Source organism: Gadus macrocephalus, chromosome 22 (assembly GCF_031168955.1).
Source record: "Gadus macrocephalus chromosome 22, ASM3116895v1".
In the NCBI taxonomy this organism is placed as follows: Eukaryota; Metazoa; Chordata; class Actinopteri; order Gadiformes; family Gadidae; genus Gadus; species Gadus macrocephalus.
The window spans coordinates 9,385,663-9,404,636 of NC_082403.1; the positions used below are offsets into that span (position 1 = coordinate 9,385,663).

At 44.2% G+C, this 18,974-nt stretch overlaps 2 protein-coding genes across 8 annotated transcripts in view; both read left to right on the forward strand.

Moving 5' to 3' along the window:
* The first annotated feature begins 187 nt into the window (after nt 1–187).
* ndufs5 (NADH:ubiquinone oxidoreductase subunit S5) lies at nt 188–2,341 on the forward strand. Of its 2 annotated transcripts, none has more exons than XM_060042886.1 (3): nt 188–334; nt 1,084–1,306; nt 2,129–2,341. In XM_060042886.1, exons 2-3 carry the CDS (start codon nt 1,091–1,093, stop codon nt 2,231–2,233), a joined length of 321 nt encoding a protein of 106 aa, XP_059898869.1. In that variant the 5' UTR covers nt 188–334; nt 1,084–1,090; the 3' UTR covers nt 2,234–2,341. The 2 variants fall into 2 exon arrangements, with proteins under 2 accessions (XP_059898869.1, XP_059898870.1); XM_060042887.1 differs by having other exon boundaries at nt 197–334; nt 1,087–1,306.
* Nucleotides 2,342–4,507: 2,166 nt separating this feature from the next.
* Nucleotides 4,508–18,974, forward strand: part of macf1a (microtubule actin crosslinking factor 1a) — a 187,601-nt gene continuing 173,134 nt past the window's right edge. For 3 of the 6 annotated variants that reach the window (XM_060042711.1, XM_060042716.1, XM_060042717.1), the window contains exons 1-2: nt 4,508–4,959; nt 11,207–11,442. In XM_060042711.1, the coding sequence (XP_059898694.1) occupies nt 11,217–11,442 (226 nt within the window). In that variant the 5' untranslated portion in view covers nt 4,508–4,959; nt 11,207–11,216. The remainder of the gene's footprint in view (nt 4,960–11,206; nt 11,443–18,974) is intronic. The other 3 variants (XM_060042719.1, XM_060042715.1, XM_060042718.1) reach the window with 2 other exon arrangements.

Consider the following 18,974-nt stretch of genomic DNA (forward strand, 5'->3'; position numbering starts at 1 on the left):
GATACAGTAAAATGAAGCCTTTGCAGCTTGTGCAGCATTGCCCCCTGCTCATAACTTAACCATAAACTATAGACTTGACTGCAAACTATAATATATTAATATAAAATCTAATACATTTTAAATATAAAAAATAGTAAATCATTTGAAAAACCAAAAAAATGCAATATTGAAAGACTGCACATTCGAAAACAATTCCACTTATAACATTCTTCTTGAAGGGCTGCCGTAAATGGAGGTCGTAAATACTTTTATTGCGACAAGGGTTTTCTTTGCCGTAAAGCAACAACGCGTACATAGAGGAAGGTTAAATTCGATACAACCGGGTAACAACAGGGTAAATATATATAATCATATGAACATAGAACTCCTTATTGCCGCATAATATGGGTTTCAATACGATGTGTGATAGATGCTAAGGTCGAAACTGCAACAATGTCTTATTGTTTAAAAACTGGATACAATAATAGATTGGTCAGATGTTGTTTCAAGGGCTCCGAAGAGACTGACACTAGACGGTCGTATATAGTGTGCTTATTGTAATGAACTAATCAACTAATAGATCGGCAACATGTTTCTTTATGTGTCTACAAAATCCTAAATAAGTTGTACAGTGTATTTGATCGACGCAACCCTGAACAGCAAGCTAACCTAGACAATGCTAACTGGATACATGATCCATAATAATACCCAGTCAGTATGATGGCTATTGATGTATATGAAGAATTCACATACGTCTTTATCGCAGTATCACTTGCAAAGGGAGCCATTTCAAGTATATTTGATTATTCATTCTATTTTGTGTTACACTCAACGAATAGTTTACATTGGATGTACCTAAACGTTTCATGATATGCTCGTATGGCCTTTTTCAGCCTTTAGGAAATGTCTGTTTACCAGGGGTACAGAAAAATAAACCTCGGTGCAACATACAAGCTCTTCACCTTCGCATTTTTGAGGGTCCACTATGATATTATTGATGTGCAGTGCACATGGAACTAGCATAAAACAGTTTGAATTCTGACCATAGACCTATAGACTTTTTTCATATTTCTCTCTGTCTGTCTCTCGCTCCCTCTCCTTCAGCAGCACCATGCCCTTCATAGACATCCAGTCCCGTCTGGGTATCGACCTGGACCGCTGGCTGCTGTTGCAGAGCGGCGAGCAGCCACACAAGCGGGCCGCCCGCTGCCACGCCTTCGAGAAGGAGTTCCTGGAGTGTGCTCATGGCATCGGCCAGACACGTGCAAAGGTCGAGTGCAAGCTGGAGATGGAGGACTTCTATGAGTGCATGCACAGGAATAAGACGGTAGGTTCCTCCGGAGCCATAACAGTCAGTGTCCTGACGTTACCATAAAATAATCTTGTTGTGAATAACATTGCAATTGTATAAATCAAATCTATTCTTTCATATATTGGCCGAGATATGAAGGCAAGAATTTTCCAAATATAAATACAAAAATACATTTAAATGCCCGTCCAACCCACAAGTATATAATGAATAATATAATATATGTTTGTATCTTGTGGGTTAGCCAAAGTTGAAGGTTGTTGGTATGCTTCCCCAGACCTAATGGTATACGTTGTTCTCAACATTTAGTTCAGAAAGCTTTCCTTATCAATAGGCCACAGGGTTTAGTCTATCATGGGTCATTTCATTATCTTTAATTGTTCTGGCTAGTGACTTTCCCAATTAGAGTTGGAAATCCTAACTGTACAAAACGTCATATAATTCATAAAACATATTTAACCATGTCCTGGGGATTCCAATATGAATATGGAAATGATACACAACACATTGCACGCATCATTCACCAATCACTAGGGTGATTTGGGCATTTCTTTCAGAAACAATTAGTCAGCATTGGCAACTAAGCTGCAGTCTGGTGCAGACAGCCATGACTAATGATGTGTGTCCAGGCCTGCATCGCTCTGCCCCGATCCCGTATTGAAGCCCTGCAGCAAGGGGTAGAATGTAGGCCTGATAAGGGAAGGTCGACTCGAATAAATAGCTAATGCACCATGGAAATAAAACAAATTCTCCTCTTTACCCCTCACCTGTCTTTCCTAACCAATCCTTCTGTTTCGTCCCCTCCTCTTGTGTCTCTCCCCTCTGCTCTCCTGCCTACAGCACAAGAAGCTGTATGACATCCGTCAGCAGCGAATCAAGATGGAGAAGGAGAAGTCGTACGTCACCCCATCACACCACACCGGCCAGCCGGACAACACACCCTAGTAGACCACATCCCTAAGATCTCCCCAACGCTGTGTATTATACTTCAGATATCCATATTACTGGTCCAACCTGTACACATTTGCAAATAAATGTTATTATTGCCCCATGTCCTTCTCTCATATTTTTTTGCCCCGAATGGATATATGTCGGTAACTAAATAAAAGCCTACAATTTTTATATTATTATTATTATTATTATTATTATTACTACTATTGGTAGGTTTTCAACCCAAGGTGAATGTACACAAAGAAGCCTCCCTTCCCGACATCAACTTAACTCATGACTTTTTTGGACTTTAGCCTTAAACCTGAATTCTGTAGGTTTGGATCCAGCCTGAGGCTTGCCTCTCGTCTTGCTCTACCAGCATACATTGCTCCTCAGAGTTGTGTTCTGTATAGATGGCTGATTATCGGGTACAACAACGACATTGAGTGACAAACATTTAGTTTGTAATTAATCCATGTATTCACAATATAAATGCCTGACCCTTTTTTTGGAATTGCTTGATGAATTAAGTTATATATTATGGCAATCTTCCTGAACATTTGGTTCACCAATGCCTGTACTCCATAAGGGAGCTTTGAATTTAGTGGGTTAGTTAACGATAATATTGCATTATTCATTTTAAAACAACTAGTGAAACGTTTGTACTGCAGTTACAAGCATTGCTACTTTTTTCCTTGAACAATGATATGCAATCACCCAATTAAGTTTTGCTTATAATATTGCAAACATTGCCTGTAGTAATGCAAGCTAGTTCAATGGTTATTCTCATACACCCTGTGGTGCCCACACTTTGCTGTGCTGTGTCGACCATTGCTTGGTCTACAAGCTCTTTGCCCATGATTGGTATAGTGCGAGCTACCCGAACACAGTTCATTAAATTAAAATAATATAGGTCATCATTGTCAAATGGAAATCTATCATTATTCAACATTAAGTAATGTAACCTAATTCTGAGACATTTGTTAACCCTAACCTTCTCAGAATCCAATGACCCATATTCTAAGTCACGCAATGGATTAGTGGCTAACCGCTCCCGGGAGGCCGTTAGAGCCCCGATGAGAGACTGATGGATCATCCTGAATGCTCTTTGACCTAGCATTCGATTACCAGCATTTAACCAGCTCACCGCTGTGATTAACGAGAGCGACCCACTTCATTTCACCACAAGATGGCGTTAGAGACCAATCTCTGATTCCTGAAGTGAGGTCAACGCCTATACATTTGTAAAGTTCTCAGTAACATATTGCCTGCAATGCGTATGTGGACCCAGATCCATGTATAACCTCGAGTCTACTTCTTATGGGGAAAATGAAGAGACCTAGGCCTATGAAATCAAAATAGGTATCGATTGTCCATTGGGTTGTGGGCTCATTCAACAGACAACTGAACAGGTTACGGTGTTTTCACATCATCTCCTTTCAACATCCAATCATTCCTTCTGGATTCAGTGATCACGAGATTCCTGGCTGACAGCCTTATCGAATTTAGTCACGTTTAGTCAACAAGTCATGGTCACTGATAAGGGGAACCGAGTTTATATGACATGCCCTGCATTTTCTGTAGGTCTGCACTGACCGTCTCCCTGAAACCCCTCAATTCAGCAGCACCACTCATCGTTTAAACTTGAACTCTTTGGCAACCTTGCAGTAGGCCTATACTCTAATGGTCAACAAGTGTTCACCCAGCAGTCAGTATTTCCGTTACATTAATGTTATGTTTGATTACATAGGCAGCCTAACTGTCAGTCGAGCATAAACACAGAATAACAGAACAGTCTGTTATTGCTGTTGAGACTTTCGTAAAAGTATTTTTTAACCCTTGTAATCAATTTGATGCAACATCGCTCTCCTCCAGCACCAGATGTGAGGCGGGGTGAAAGGAGAAAGAGGAGGGGGGGGGGGGGGGGGTGTATTGGTAGCTGGATGTGAAGATTAAACACCGAGATTAATTCGATATTATGCTTTGAAAGCAAACAGGCCGTCCTTGGCTGTTTACACACACACACACACACACACACACACACACACACACACACACACACACACACACACACACACACACACACACACACACACACACACACACACACACACACACACACACACACACACACACACACACACACACAGGTTTTTTTTTTCCCTCGGTGGTGATGCTGGTCCAAGTGAATGAGCACCCTTTTCCAGATATTGCGTGAACGCCCCTTTTCCTCCGTAGAGAGGGTCTTCCACCGGTTGGCGGTGCAGAGCCACGCGGGCAGGGTTACGGTATTACAGCCTACACCCGAAATTCAATTTTCGCGACCGTTTAAACACTCAATAGAAATGGGTTGAGCGATGTTAGACCCTTGATAAATACTATATTCAAGAGGAGGTGGCGGAGAGCAGGGCTCGGAGCTGGTGGGGGTTGGAGGCAAGAAGAAGAAGAAGAAGAAGAAGAAGAAGTGAAAAGCGGAGAAAAAGAGGGAGACGGCCGGGGACGAGAGGAAGAGGACTATAGACAGCCATTACCGGATTTCCTTCACGGTGATAAAGCTGAGTTTAATCGTCCCGGGCGTAGAGCAAAATCGGTTCACGGTTCAAGTTGAAATCAGCTCGTTAAACCGTGTAGGCTATCCGTGATTCGGTGCAGCGTGGACGGCCACCGTGCAGACAGCATCCCGGGGTCTCAGTCACTCTCACACCAGACGGTCAGAGCTGTTGTACTGCTGGTCCACCACGGTAAGTGTCTACATCTCTAGTCCACGTCGGGACATTATATATTCCTCCACCTTACAATAGGGTGCATTATATTCCAATGCCAAGGCTATTTCTTTGGGGAACCGGCGGCGTGTTGGTCATCAAAATGAGGGGTTGTATTTGTTCCCCAGTGAGCGGTGTTACAACCCCTCATCAATAGGCTAACCAAACCCATCATATAACGTGTTGATCACCACATTAAATGGATGTAAACCATGGCTTTGCCTTGACCCCTCGTTGCTGACATGGTGTGTAAAACATAATATTCAATTGTGAGAATAGGCTCAACCGATCCCGTGTTTTTTTTAAATCATCCACCGGAACAGCTGATGCACATCGTGGACTAGCTATTTTTTATTTGGCCCTTCAATGACCAGTGTGTTAACGGATCAAACTGAAAAAAAACATTGGCGCTTTTGTTGACACCGGCATCCTAAATGAATTATGTAATTAGTTAGTTATCCAATCGGCGGAGTGGACAAAGAGAGCCAGTGCATTGGTGTGGGAGCTAGTCTGACTGACGGACTGTCTGTCTGACTGTGTCCATTTCTACACTCGACCCCCTGATGTCCACTCATGCATCCTGTGTTTCCGCTTCATATGAATCCACTGACTCCGGTTTCTTGCATTCCAGGCGTTGCCAGGCCGACTGTGCAAAACCGCGGAGGCAGCATTCATCATTTACACGTTTATCCAGCGTGCTTTAGGTCTAGGGCGATTCGTGTTAGATTTTTCCCACCACTAAATACATTTTAGCACGTCTAGACCCACTCTGCTTATGTGTCTCCCATGATCAGTGTCCTGTCCACACACACTGCCACTGTCTTTAGCTTTTCCACCAGCCACAACTGACTACTGAGTGGGCCCACCAGTTATTATGCAAGGTGGGGTGAGAAAACACCAAATCAGCGACAACGATCCCCCACCGATTTGCACCAGATGGTCAGATGGATGTAGCCCCCCCTTCACGCTTTCACGCGCATGACAACAACGTTTGAGGAGGCAATCCATATATTCAAATTCACCTTCACTGCTGTAATTGAGAATCACGTCCTCGATTTAAACCACCCTCACGCGATTGGTTAGAGGTCTGTCGCTGTGTTTCTCTCTGCAGATGGCCATATAGCTGCTGGTCTCCCCACCACATTGTTGTAACTGGGGGTGGGCGGCCATCCAGGGGGGTCTATAAGACTGTTCAGAGACGTGTGCATGAACAATGCATTTCAGGCGGCTTCACTTGTATTGAGCCTAGCAGTATACTATAATGAGGGCACTGTGGATCTGGATCATTGAAGATTAGAATCTCACGCTTCTGACTTGGTGAATCAGTGTACTGTGTCTATTGTAAATAGAGTCCAAAGAAGTAAAAATGTGTCCTCTTTGTGTCTACTTGATGTTCAGCTGACCCAGTAGCCACAGATCGGAGTGTGTGTGAGTAGAGTTGACTCAGTCCTCAGCTCTTTGGTATGCAGGGAGCATCTTCAAGGAGGAGACAAGTCAGAAAGCGACATTAAAAAGGGTGGCAGATAGGGAGAGGTAGCGGGCGTGGTAATAGAGAAGGAAGAACAGAGAGGGAGAGATGAAGAGCGATCAATGAAGACTAACATCGGAGAAAAATAAAAAAGGAGGAGGGAGAGGGAGAAAAGTTACGGAGGCAAAATGACAGAGGGATTGCGATGAAAGGGAAACAGAGAGAATTGAGAACAAACTTTGGATTCTCATGAAACCTAATGCAGTTTTGCTACATTATCATGGATTTGAGAGTGCAAAGGAAACATCTTAGAAGCAATCATGCCTTTTCCTACACTCTTGCTGATGTACAGGATAGTGTCTTCTGGAACAGTAAATATCTTGGGTGCCTCTCATAACCTGACCTTTTGAGTAGTCACATTGTTTAAATCACATTATGCTTGTTGAAGAGACGTTATTGATCCAATAATCTCCCTCCCTCTCTCTCTCTCTCTCTCTGTCTCTCTCTCTCTCTCTCTCTCTCTCTCTCTCTCTCTCTCTCTCTCTCCCTCCCTCCCTGGGTGTGTGTGTGTGTGTGTGTCTGTGTCTCTCTCGCTTTCTCTCTCCCACCCACTCAGCCTGTTTCTGTTGAGTACAACATCTCTTCAGACCTTTGACAGCAAGCAGAGTTTGCAGTTTGCATGCAAATACACACCCTGTGTGTGTGTGTGTGTGTGTGTGTGTGTGTGTGTGTGTGTGTGTGTGTGTGTGTGTGTGTGTGTAGTAGTCACTAGCCTATTCATTCAGGGAGTTTTCTCAGGCTTGCTCATTATGGCTGTAGGAAAGCTACACTGAGCATAAGGCCTGTAGCTTGAAGAAGAAAAATAGGCCAGCCAACTAGTCCAACAATGTAAGTAGTACCTACCCTTACTACTCAATATGTTATGGGGTGGGAAGTTAGCTACATGGTGCGTAAGTTTGCAAACAAGCGAGCAAACCTAAATCAAATGTATGAAATGTCCACTTATTTCCCATAATCTTTCTAAGGTTGAAGTTGATATTGGTATGTGGGTGAGGAGCAGATCCACCCACCATCAGTCATGCCTCAGGCCTTTCAATGAGGTTACTTCAACAAGAACCACCCCACTCAGCGCAATCTGCTCTTCTAGCCCATTCATCTTTAGACCTCAAGCGCCCCTTCTCCAGCCAGAATGGCTGTGTGTGTGTGTGTGTGTGTGTGTGTGTGTGTGTGTGTGTGTGTGTGTGTGTGTGTGTGTGTGTGTGTGTGTGTGTGTGTGTGTGTGTGTGTGTGTGTGTGTGTGTGTGTGTGTGTGTGTGTGTGTGTGTTTGTTTGTGAGGGTGTGTGTGTCTCCCTCATTCTGTCTTGCTAGTTCTTGTCCGGTCAGTATTTGTCTCTATCTCTCTGTTGGCTGTGTCAGTCTGTCCCTCTTCTCTAACTTTCACTCTCTCTCTGTCTCATTGTTGTTCCCTCTATTGCTGACTGTGCCTTTGTTTTTGCCCCTTGACCTTTCGTTAGTGACACTCACTTTCGTTAGTGTCAACCCCCCCCCCCCCCCCCCCCCCCCTCAGAGATGACAGATATAAATCAAGCTACTTATTTTCTGTATCCATACACGGTTTGATTCTAACCCCTGGAACACCAGCCAAGATGTGTGTGTGTGTGTGTGTGTGTGTGTGTGTGTGTGTAATAAACAGAATGAAAATAGGATTGAGTGTGAGTCAGAGTGGATGCTACTAGAAATCAGTTTGTATGCTTAATTACAGAGGCTCTGAATGTTACTGTGGAGTGTGTGTGTGTGGGGGGGGGGGGGGGCGGGGGGAGGTGTGGGGAGTCTAATCAGAAAGGATATTATTACGCCATTATTTCATCCATCCCCTGCCCTCAGATTCTGCTGGTAGACTTCATCTTCAAAGCCCCTTCATCCTTTTATACCGGCACCGCAACCAGCCATAATGACACAGTGTGCCTCCAAAGCCTCCATTCTGGCTCTATTTATAAAACCGCTAGTTGCAGTGCCTCCATGACCCTGCGCACACACAGCAGGGAAACAAAGAGATCCACAGACATGTCCAACACATGGATTACACAAAATATTAAACACTGGCCTGAAAACATAAAGAGACACACACACACATTCACACGGAACAAACCAAACACAGACACGCTGGCCGGGAAACCGCAGGGGATTCTTCGGAGCGCTTTAACCTCTTCTGAGTGCCGTTGCCTAGGAGACGTGGGGGTTCAGGAAGTGTGGCTTGCCAGCGGTCCAGGAGAAGAGGAGGGGTCCTCTTTGCAGAACCAGGGAAAACCTATAAATACAGGATCATCAGGAACCAGACAATCCTCAGCCTCACGGTTATTCTTCCCATCAGACCTTGAGTTGAGAAGGCCATCTTCTGCTTTAAACGACGGCCCCCTGCTCCGAGCGGGACCGGAGCCACTGGGCATGGGGGGCCAGAGTGCCCCGCGGTTGGAGCTCCTCTTCTGCCAGCAGAGCGTCTTGGCAGGTCTTGGCCATGTTGCTAAGGCACAAGGCCCACACTGTTTAGTTGCTATGTTAGTAACTTGGACGGAGCATCTTTTTTCTCCAATCAATCCAACTAATTGCTTAAGTTGCTGTCTGAAAATGTGTTTTCAGGTTTTTCCCCCCCAAAAAAAATCATTGCCTCCCTGACCGTTTAAAAGAGATAAAAATCAATGCATCCGCTCGCTAGCAGTCATGGTCTTAACATGCTGTGCACACCTCACACCTTGGGATTGCAATGTGTTTGCAGAAGTCTAAATAGATTGTGTTGCGTCACAAGACCCAAGGTCAGGATTATTGAGCTCTTCTCTGATCGATGGTATCACCCCCAGACCCCCCTCCCCCCGATCCAGCTGTTCAGACAGACAAGAAGACAGTGAAGAAGGCAGACGGTCTGACAAGCATTCGATCATGAAGTAACCCAGACAAGACTATATGGTTCTCAATACTCTTGCCTGAAGGTACTCGGGTCTCTCCTTCAGTTCCTTTTTCATAACTCGAGAACACATGTATGTAGTAGTAGTAGTGTGGTTACCATGCTATAAGTCATGTGTGTTGAAGAGAAAGAGTTGGCAGCAATAGATCAGATGTAAGTGTTAAGGGTTTTAAGGAAAGTTAAGATCAAGTGTGTTATAACTTTGGGTATTTTGGTCCAATACCTCTTTGTTAATATTGTGGTTTATTCATGGTTTATTCATTTATGATTTCCCTATAAAACATTTAACCCAGAAATGACATGACATTCATTATTTACTTCGGCTAGAAATGTACAATGAGGCTATAGGATCAAATGTATGACATTTTACCACCACATGTCTAGGCTCATATCATAATTTTTAATCCCTATACAACTATAGTGTGTGTTTGTGCGTGTGTGTGTGTGTGTGTGTGTGTGATGTGTGTGTGTGTCTGTGTGTATGTCTGGCTGCCTGTGTAGGAGAGATTGTATTTGAATCCGTATGCGCGTGTGTTTTTTTTTCAGTGTACCAGGGGGGTAGTCGTGGAAACAGTTTCTTCCTCTATTGACCCAGTGTGGGTGTATATAAATAGAAAAGCACAAATAGCTGATGTTTCAAGTATTACCTCTGATCCGTCTCCTCTGTTACACTCTCTCTTGCTGTCTATCTCGTATACTTGTTCTCACCTGTCACTCTGTTTCGATTGGCTAATTGTGTCTCTTTTATTTCCTGAACTGTTCTATATACCTCTCTGGCTGACCTTATCTCATATCACATCATTGTTTCAGGTTTAGATTAAGAGTGACTTCTCCATACATTTATTTACGTACAAATGCAAAGCTGTTTATTTTTTTGATATTGACGTGATTTTGCCAAGGTATATAACTGTTTTTCAAGATATAAAAGAAACCCTTGCTGGCCAGAATCTTAAACTTTGTGTGAGGGAAAACATTAGTTTTCAAAATTATAAATCAGTTCAATGCCCCCTCTCCACACCAACAATAGTTTCTGTATAGTATTTCTATAGACCGAACCATCTCTTCTTTGTGTGTCTCCAACACACGGCTGTTGTTTAGCAACACTGTTCTCCCCTGAAGCCCTTGACGCCTCACTGTCTAGTACAGATCTCATTCACTGCCGTCTAGACGTGATGCAGTGAATTGTTTAGTCCAGTTCTTCCTCAACCTCATCCTTGTTTTATAAATGCTACCGGTATTGTGCTGTAACCTAGGTGACCTTTAGCGGCGACATTCTTGTGTATTATTCAGAACCCCTGCGTGATTACAGCCTATTCCGGGGATGAATTATGGAGTGTTTCCACTTAAACTCTTTTTCCTCTCCTCCTCTTCTACTCTTTCCATTCTTGTCTTTTCGCTCCCCCATCACCATCTTCCTCTCCCCTGCACTCCTCTTTCTCACTCCCACTTTCCCGACATACCCATCATCTCATACCTCCTCCTCCTACACTTCCTCCCCATTATCCTTATTCTCCTCCTGCTCCTCCTCCTCCTGCACTTCCTCCTCCTCCATCTCCTTCTCATCCGTCTCCTGCACTTCCTCCTCCTCCTCCTCCATCTCCTCCTTTTCCTACACTTCCTCCTGCTCCTCCTCCTCCTGCACTTCCTCCTCCTCCATCTCCTTCACATCCGCCTCCTGCACCTCCTCCTCCTCCTCCTCCTCCTCCTCCTCCTCCTCCTCCTCCTCCTACACTTCCTCCTGCTCCTCCTCCTCCTGCACTTTGTCCTCCTCATTCTCCCTCTGCTCCTCCCCCTCCAGCTCCCCCATCATGGAGTCATCGGACGAGGAGACGCTGAGCGAGCGCTCCTACGTCAGCGGGCGCTCCCTCCGCAGCGAGCGGTCGGGGGGCTCCCTGTCCCCGTGCCCCTCGGGGCCCCAGGGGGGCCCGGCCGGGAGCACCCTACCCTGGAACCTGGCCAAGCACGAGAGGAGGAAGAGGAAGAGCCAGGACTCTGTGCTGGACCCGGCGGAGCGGGCGGTGGTGCGCGTGGCAGGTGAGAGAGAGAGGGAGAGAGGGAGAGAGGGAGAGAGGGAGAGAGAGAGAGAGAGAGAGAGAGAGAGAGAGAGGAGAGAGAGAGAGGAGAGAGAGAGAGAGAGAGAGAGAGAGAGAGAGAGAGAGAGAGAGAGAGAGAGAGAGAGAGAGAGAGAGAGAGAGGGGAATGGAATAGATACTCAGAGTTTTCTGCTGTGTTGCTCTTCCAGGCTAATGTGTGTTTGTCTGTCTTGGCGGAGTGGATATGTGTCATTAAGCAAAATAACTATTTTCAGATCTTCTCAGAAATGAAATTGTGTTAAATCTATTTTATTATTTTCATTTGTTAAGCAGAGGAGTATCCAAACAGTCATAACTTGCACTTGTTTTAAATCCACTAGATTATCTTGGTTGAGAAGAGATGTTGAAAGACGATTATTTTTTTACTGGCCTATTCCCGGTCCTTGTGGCTAGGGATTTGGGTGGTAGGCCTGCAGTACAGGTTTATTGTATTGGTTGGCATTCAATTACTGATTGATTTAAAGTCCCATGGGAGTCCTCAGGCACGTGGCCCTGCAGCCTGCAATCAATAAACGTGACTGTTCTCGGAATGAGAAGCATGCGGTCCATTTGAAACGCATACCTGATAGAAATCTCAAAGTAATACCTATTTTTGTCCATTACGTCATAATGTAATATAGTATCAAAGGCCAGTGTTGGTTAATGTCACTAGGCTGGTTAATGTCATCTGCGAACTCTTAGCTTATATAACGGTCATTATTCAGCGTGAATGCTGCCATGCAGATGTAGTACTGACATTATAGTGTACAGCCTTTCTATTGTCCTCCATCTAATCTCTCGTGATGGTAATCCCTGGGATGTCGCCCCTTTACACCCCTCCTCACTCACCCATAAACAGGGGCAGAGGTCAAAGTTCATGGTTCCCCCCCATTCCATTGCTCAAATGCCCTTCATTGGTAATCTTTCCCGCTTTCTATGTTCCATCCGTACATCCGATGAGCACGTCCAATCCATCCACCCCTGCCTGTCCATGAGTGACCCTTCCTTCAGGTCTCCTTCGGGTCCTCTTCCTGCTCTGCATCCCTTCTCCGCAGTAACATTAGTCTGGTGATGTGAGGAGAAATGTAGGTTGGATCCCTCTCTGGGGGGACCAGTACTCTGCTGGATGCAGCAGCCTTGCAGCAGCCTTGTCCCTCTTGAAGTGGGCCCGTGTAAAAATAGGATTAGCTGGTTCATTTTTTGGATTGTTCTTTGAATGGTTACATGGACACTGGTTTCGTCTCATCCAATTTTCTTTTGATGATGTACAAGCAGTTGATACTTGGCACTGCATTGCCTTGAAGAACGCACACATGGGTACACGCACGGACACACACACACACACACGCACGCACGCAGGCACACACGCACGCACGCACGCACGCACGCACGCACGCACGCACGCACGCACGCACGCACGCACGCACACACACACACACAGACACACACATAGGGAATTATGTGATTTGAGTCCTATCACATCCTACAATGATACAATGAGATGTTTATAGCATTGACCTTCGTCCATTGGGATTATTGGGATGTGACTGGAGGCTGGAGCTGGTGGAGGATGGAAGTGAGGATAGAGTGAGCGGATAGTGGTGGTGGAGGACAGATTGAGGGGGTCAAAGTGGTGGAGGTGGTGGTGGAGGACAGATTGAGGGGGTCATAGTGGTGGAGGTGGTGGTGGAGGAACAGATTGAGGGGGTCATAGTGGTGGAGGTGGTGGTGGAGGACAGATTGAGGGGGTCAAAGTGGTGGAGGTGGTGGTGGAGGACAGATTGAGGGGGTCATAGTGGTGGAGGTGGTGGTGGTGGTGGATGACAGAGTGAGTAGGGGTGGAGGTGATGGTGTTGAAGGGGTTGATTGGAAGACAAGGCCTACTTTAGAGACGTGGATGGAGGATGGAGGTCGGGGAAGGTCAGTTACTGCTCTCATGGTCAGCATGAGGATGGCAGAGATTATACTAGGTGTGTGTGTGTGTGTGTTTTACCTTGGGCATGTGGTGTGTCTGTGCTGTGCGCCGTATTTGAGTGTGAATCTTCATTGATAAGAGTGTTTTGGTTGTGCTGTGTGTAAGTATGTTGAAATATCATTTGTAACACATTCTTCGGTTTATGATGATGTCTCTCGTGGTCGGAATCAGTGTGTCCATCTGTTCTAGGGTTAGGGTCACATGACACACGTGACATGCTAGAAAGAACTTCCTGTCACGTGTGAAGCATGTTACATTTGATTTCAAAGACAAAGTGATTAGGGTGGTTGTGATTATCAATGGGTATGTTCATGCATGTGCTAATTTCCTGTATTCAGTTATTATGTGTTTATGTCCCCAAAGGAAAAAATCGGAGGAATGTGTTTATGAAAAAGGTCCTGACCAAATTATCCTAAAGCGTCTATATACTCTGAGTCATTCAGCGATGAATTAGGATTAGTTTAGCTTAGTTCAGTTCTGCTGATGAAGTCGTTCCGTCAAAACAACTTATAGTCTCAGGGCTACTCAAGGACGGTGGTTCATGCATAGCTGCGGTCCCTCTGTGTGTGTTTGTCTGTTTCCAGGCATGCTTGTTGCACACCCAAATCCACACCCAGGCACAATCGCACAAGTACACACACACAAACACACACAAACACACACACACACACACACACACACACACACACACACACACACACACACACACACACACACACACACAACACACCACACACACACACACACACCACACACAAACTCACTGCTTGGTTTTAGTCCCCCTGGTGGTCATGCTTGAGGTGTTATGGCCGCCTGTGAGTTAATTAGCATGGAGTAACAGCACAACAATGTTTTTTTTACAGATGACTTGAGGTTTTCCACTCCTCTGGGTCGGACATGTGGCTCTCTGGCTGTTGTGTAGCCGAAACGCAAAGTTTTACAAGTATGTGTGTGTGGGCGCATGCGTGCGTGCATGTGTTTATGTTTGTGTGTGTGTGTGTCAGTGTGTGTGTGTATGTGTGTATGTGTGTTTGCCGGTGTTTGAGTGTGTTTTGATGATGATGAATAGAGATGGAGATAGAGAGATAATTCGGTTGGTAAGAGTGAGGAGAGCAAGCGAGAGATAGAGAGGATAGGGAGTTGCGGTTTGAATCAACCCTGAATGAGAGCTAATTAAAGTAAATAATGGATTAAAAGGAGAGAGGGCAAGAGAGAGAGAGAGAGAGAGAGAGGAGAGAGAGAGAGAGGAGAGAGAGAGAGAGAAGAGAAGAGAGAGGAGAAGAGAGAGAGAGAGAGAGGAGAGAGCAGCTGAGAGAGAGAGAAGAGAGAGAGAGAGATAGTTGGACTGGTAGGCTTCGAGAGAGGAGAGGAGAGAGAGAGAGGAGAGAGAGAGAGAGAGAGAGAGAGAGAGAGGAGAGAGAGAGGAGAGAGAGAGAGAGAGATTGGACTGGTAGCTCACAGAGAGGAGAGAGAGAGAGAGAGAGAGAGAGAGAGATTGGACTGGAAGGCTTACAGAGCGGAGAAAGGCTTCGGTCAATGGGATGTGATTCTGGCTGACGGGCAACACCTCTTGGCTGAACCAATGATTTTAGACTTGACTGCCAGGAATAAAATAATGTTACACTTTCATTCCCTGAACAATAAGTGCCAGCTAGCTTATTTACAGAGCGGCTTCTCTCAACATCTTTTAATGCTGCGTGGTCATCTTTAAAATGAAAGAAATCAGTGAACACTGTTTCCAGGGCAGTTCTTAACTAACAGGATAGATATTAGCCATTTACTGTATGTTTCCCATTTGTCACAGTTCACTGGACTGAAATTAAAAAGAGCTCAAATTTGCATTAAGATAACATTTTGTAGCAGTGACTCAAATCCCTGCTTAATCAAATGATTATACTGTGTAAATATAAAAGCCGATTACAAATCTCATTGGACTCTTCTGAGTAATAATTAGAGATAAATTAAATAAGCTGAATTAAGTGTGAATTTCAGTTTCTAAGCATAGTTTCATTTCTCCAAATGTTATGCTTGAATACTATCCTTTTTTTTGTACGGTGGCATCTAATAGCGACTCTGTACAAAACCAGACAAGTACAACAGCACGGGATGTCAGTACTGTACCACTGTGTGTTATTTACATAATGCTTCCCTTTGTAACAGCTGAACGTTGTTCATTATATCTCCTGTTTGTTTAGTTTTTTTTCACTTTGACCTCGATTCCATTGAGACGGACAATGGAATCTTGGAGAAGGAATCTTTGGGGAGAGAATTCTACAAAATGGAAAATAAAAGGAGCTCTCAGATTGATATTGATAAGGAGTGGGCAAAACTTCAGAACTGATAGGCCATAGCTTCATTGAACTAGTTTAGTACAATGGATAGTAGATTCATAGTGCACAATGCATGTGCTCAAAGGATTTCCACATATCCGTTGTTGATTAATGTCTAAAGAAAAACAGTACTTTGAAATACAATATAATGAAATACAAACATACATCATCTATCAATATAAAAATATCATCACGTATCGTCTTATAAAACCAAATATACATTTCTTTATAGATTAAAGTGAACAACCATGAACGATTATGATGTAATGTGTTCCAGAAATGCAGTGTGTGTGTGTGTGTGTGTGTGTGTGTGTGTGTGTGTGTGTGTGTGTGTGTGTGTGTGTGTGTGTGTGTGTGTGTGTGTGTGTGTGTGTGTGTGTGTGTGTGTGTGTGAAGAAAGTGGTGACGGTGGCAAGTAAGTGATGCTGGAGCGCATGAGGACCTCGAGACGCTGTGGGCTGCCATGTTGAGGTCTCGGCTACACTGCCTGCACAAATATATTTCCTCCAGGCAGCTGAAAGGCCTGCCCGACTCCCCAGGGAGGCCGATCACTCTCTGCTTTATGGTTGCCCTGGTTACAGCCCCCTCCTCCCCCTGTACCCGTTCCCATGGTTATATAAAGAGCAGGGTAAGAAATGGTGTGGAACCAAACTGTAGAAATAAAGGGAGAAAAAAACCCAAATAGGCCGAGAATAAGAGAAAGAGACATGGAGTTTTAATATAGGGAAGAAGAAAGGAAGAGAACAAGTGTCGGTCAAGGAATAGAGAGATTGAAGAGAAGAAGAGGATGAGAAGATATAGACAGACAAAGATAGGAGGAGCTGGGAGGGGTGAAATTAGGGCAAAGTGACTGATGGGGGAAAAGTTGAATGGGAAAATGATCCTCATTGAGACAAGACCAGGAGACATGAAGTTTTAAGTTCACTGGAGCAAGCTAGTCGGAGTTCATAAAATAGATCAAGTATTTGCTGAAATAGAGAGTGGTTGCTGACGGATTTTGATTTTCGGGATATAAAAAGCAGACAATATTGCAGGATTCACACATCTATTTGGATTGCTGCCTCATTCTCACAGATTTCTTTTCAGCAGCTCAGAGTGACCTGGATTGTAATGCACTGAGTCTGTGACACAAATGTCATGAGAGCTTACATCCCCTCGCTAATACAAACATGAATATTTAATTTAGACTTGTGGGTTCCGCTGTGTCAGGTTTGGCCCACAAAGAGGCACATTTCCTGTAAGTAAAATAGTGCAAAGTGGTGGGATCATCGCAGACAGCGCTCAAACCTCTTTGATGATTAATGTGTTCATTTGAGTGCATATGCTTCAGATGTATATGCCAGTAATGCAACACAATTTAGTATAGCATTAGGGTCTGGAACAAATTTAACATGTAGTATCTATTTTCCTCCAGCAGGTGGAAGTGTAGCGTCTCTCGTACGGGCAGTCCCCACATTGCGTGTCTCACACCGATGAAACATCTTGGTTCTGAAGATACAGTTAGAGTTGTGTGTATTCATTCACTATACTTCAGTTTGCAGTAATACAGTATTTTTTTCAACCCCATCGGTTTTCTCATTGCAGTGAGATGTCATGGTTAACAACATCATCATTGTAATGAGATTGTAATTTGGATGAGTGGCGGTAATGTTGTAAATCAGCTCTTTAAACCAGAGGTTAAAACGTTGTCCTTTCTTTTTTCCGCTTGGTGTTATGACCTTCATGAAATAATTATTTACATAGTAGTGTGTTGCCTGGTATTTTGTGTTATTTTGGTGTATCTCTGTATCTCAGTACTCTGCCCTATAATCTGCCCAATATAATCTGGTATTGGGCATCCAATGGTCATTTTTGTACAGTTGAACACCTCCCATACACCTTTAAATGGTCCCTTTTAAATACAAATCATTCAATACAACTGAAGGGCAAAGAGGGCAGCGTGGAAACAGGGAATGAAAACACTTTGAGGGGAAGGAACTGTTAATAATTAAACTGTAAAGCACTGAATTCGCTCTCCATTTCTCTTTCTCTCTGCAATACTTTTGTTGTAGGGAGACAACAACTGGGGGAGAGTTGAAAGGCAGACATAGATGGGCTCTAGTGACTAGAAGGAACACATAACTCCACTGAGAACAATGTTGTTCTCTGATGATAGGATTGGATCAGTTTCAGATTCAGATTCCCATGACTTATTTTTCTTACCGGAGGAAATTATTTTTTACTGTCGCACAATTCAAGCCAGAAACATCAAAGTAAATAGAAAATAACAAACACAACGACCAATATAAACCGAAATTTCAGCATAAATAGAATCTCAATTTAGACCTATATTAAACTGTAAAAGAAACTAACGTTTTAATATCATCAGATTATATCCTCAATTACCTTGTAATAAATCAATCACGTATACTTTTTGTGTGTGTATGTGTTTAAGTGTGTGTGTGTGTCTTCTTTGTTCATCCCTATTTATCAAACAGTTGCACTAATGAAACAGTTCATGTGTGTGTGTGTGTGTGTGTGTGTCTGGACGGCGCTTATATAACCTGGCCCTATTACTATCCCAAATGATGGGGTCCCAGTGCCCTCATTTGATTAAGTTGATATGACACACGCTTCCAATGATCCCCGTGCACACAGAGGCATGCTGGATTTGATATGAGGTTATGTTCCTAAATCGTCCAATCTCTTGGTAGACACAACAAAGCCCCATCAGAGACACTATCACATGGGTTGTGGGACAGTTGCCCTCTGGATGGATCTCTGACCCCTGATGGCTTTAGCTGCTGATGAGCTGGGGCTCCAGCATAGGGCAGGACAGTGCTGAGCAAACAGGGGACAGGCCGTCCCAGTTGCTCGTTGATGACATCAGGGCCATCAAAGTTTGTATAACATATTGATTGCAATCAAATCACACACCAGCATCCAATTTTGTTTGGAAATATCAATTAAACTCAATTAATCTATTACCAATAAATGTCCAATAACACAGCTTTCAACAAAAAGGACTTAAAATGTAACACTTCTTGGCTTGCCATGTCTGCATCAGTAAAACATGTGGCTGGGCTGAGTCCCCCCGTCTTTGATGTGTCTTAGCTAAAGGTTATAAAGGATATAGTGTGTTTTGGGTATTTCCGTAAGGGTAAGGTTTACATAATAGTCATCATAGCAGGCTTTCTGTTCCTGGTATAA

Bases quoted from the DNA above. Each gene is read 5' to 3' on its own strand.
- ndufs5 (XM_060042886.1), top strand. From the start codon at position 1,091: ATGCCCTTCATAGACATCCAGTCCCGTCTGGGTATCGACCTGGACCGC. The intron at 1,307-2,128 runs GTAGGTTCCTCC...TCCTGCCTACAG, and splicing joins GCATGCACAGGAATAAGACG to CACAAGAAGCTGTATGACAT.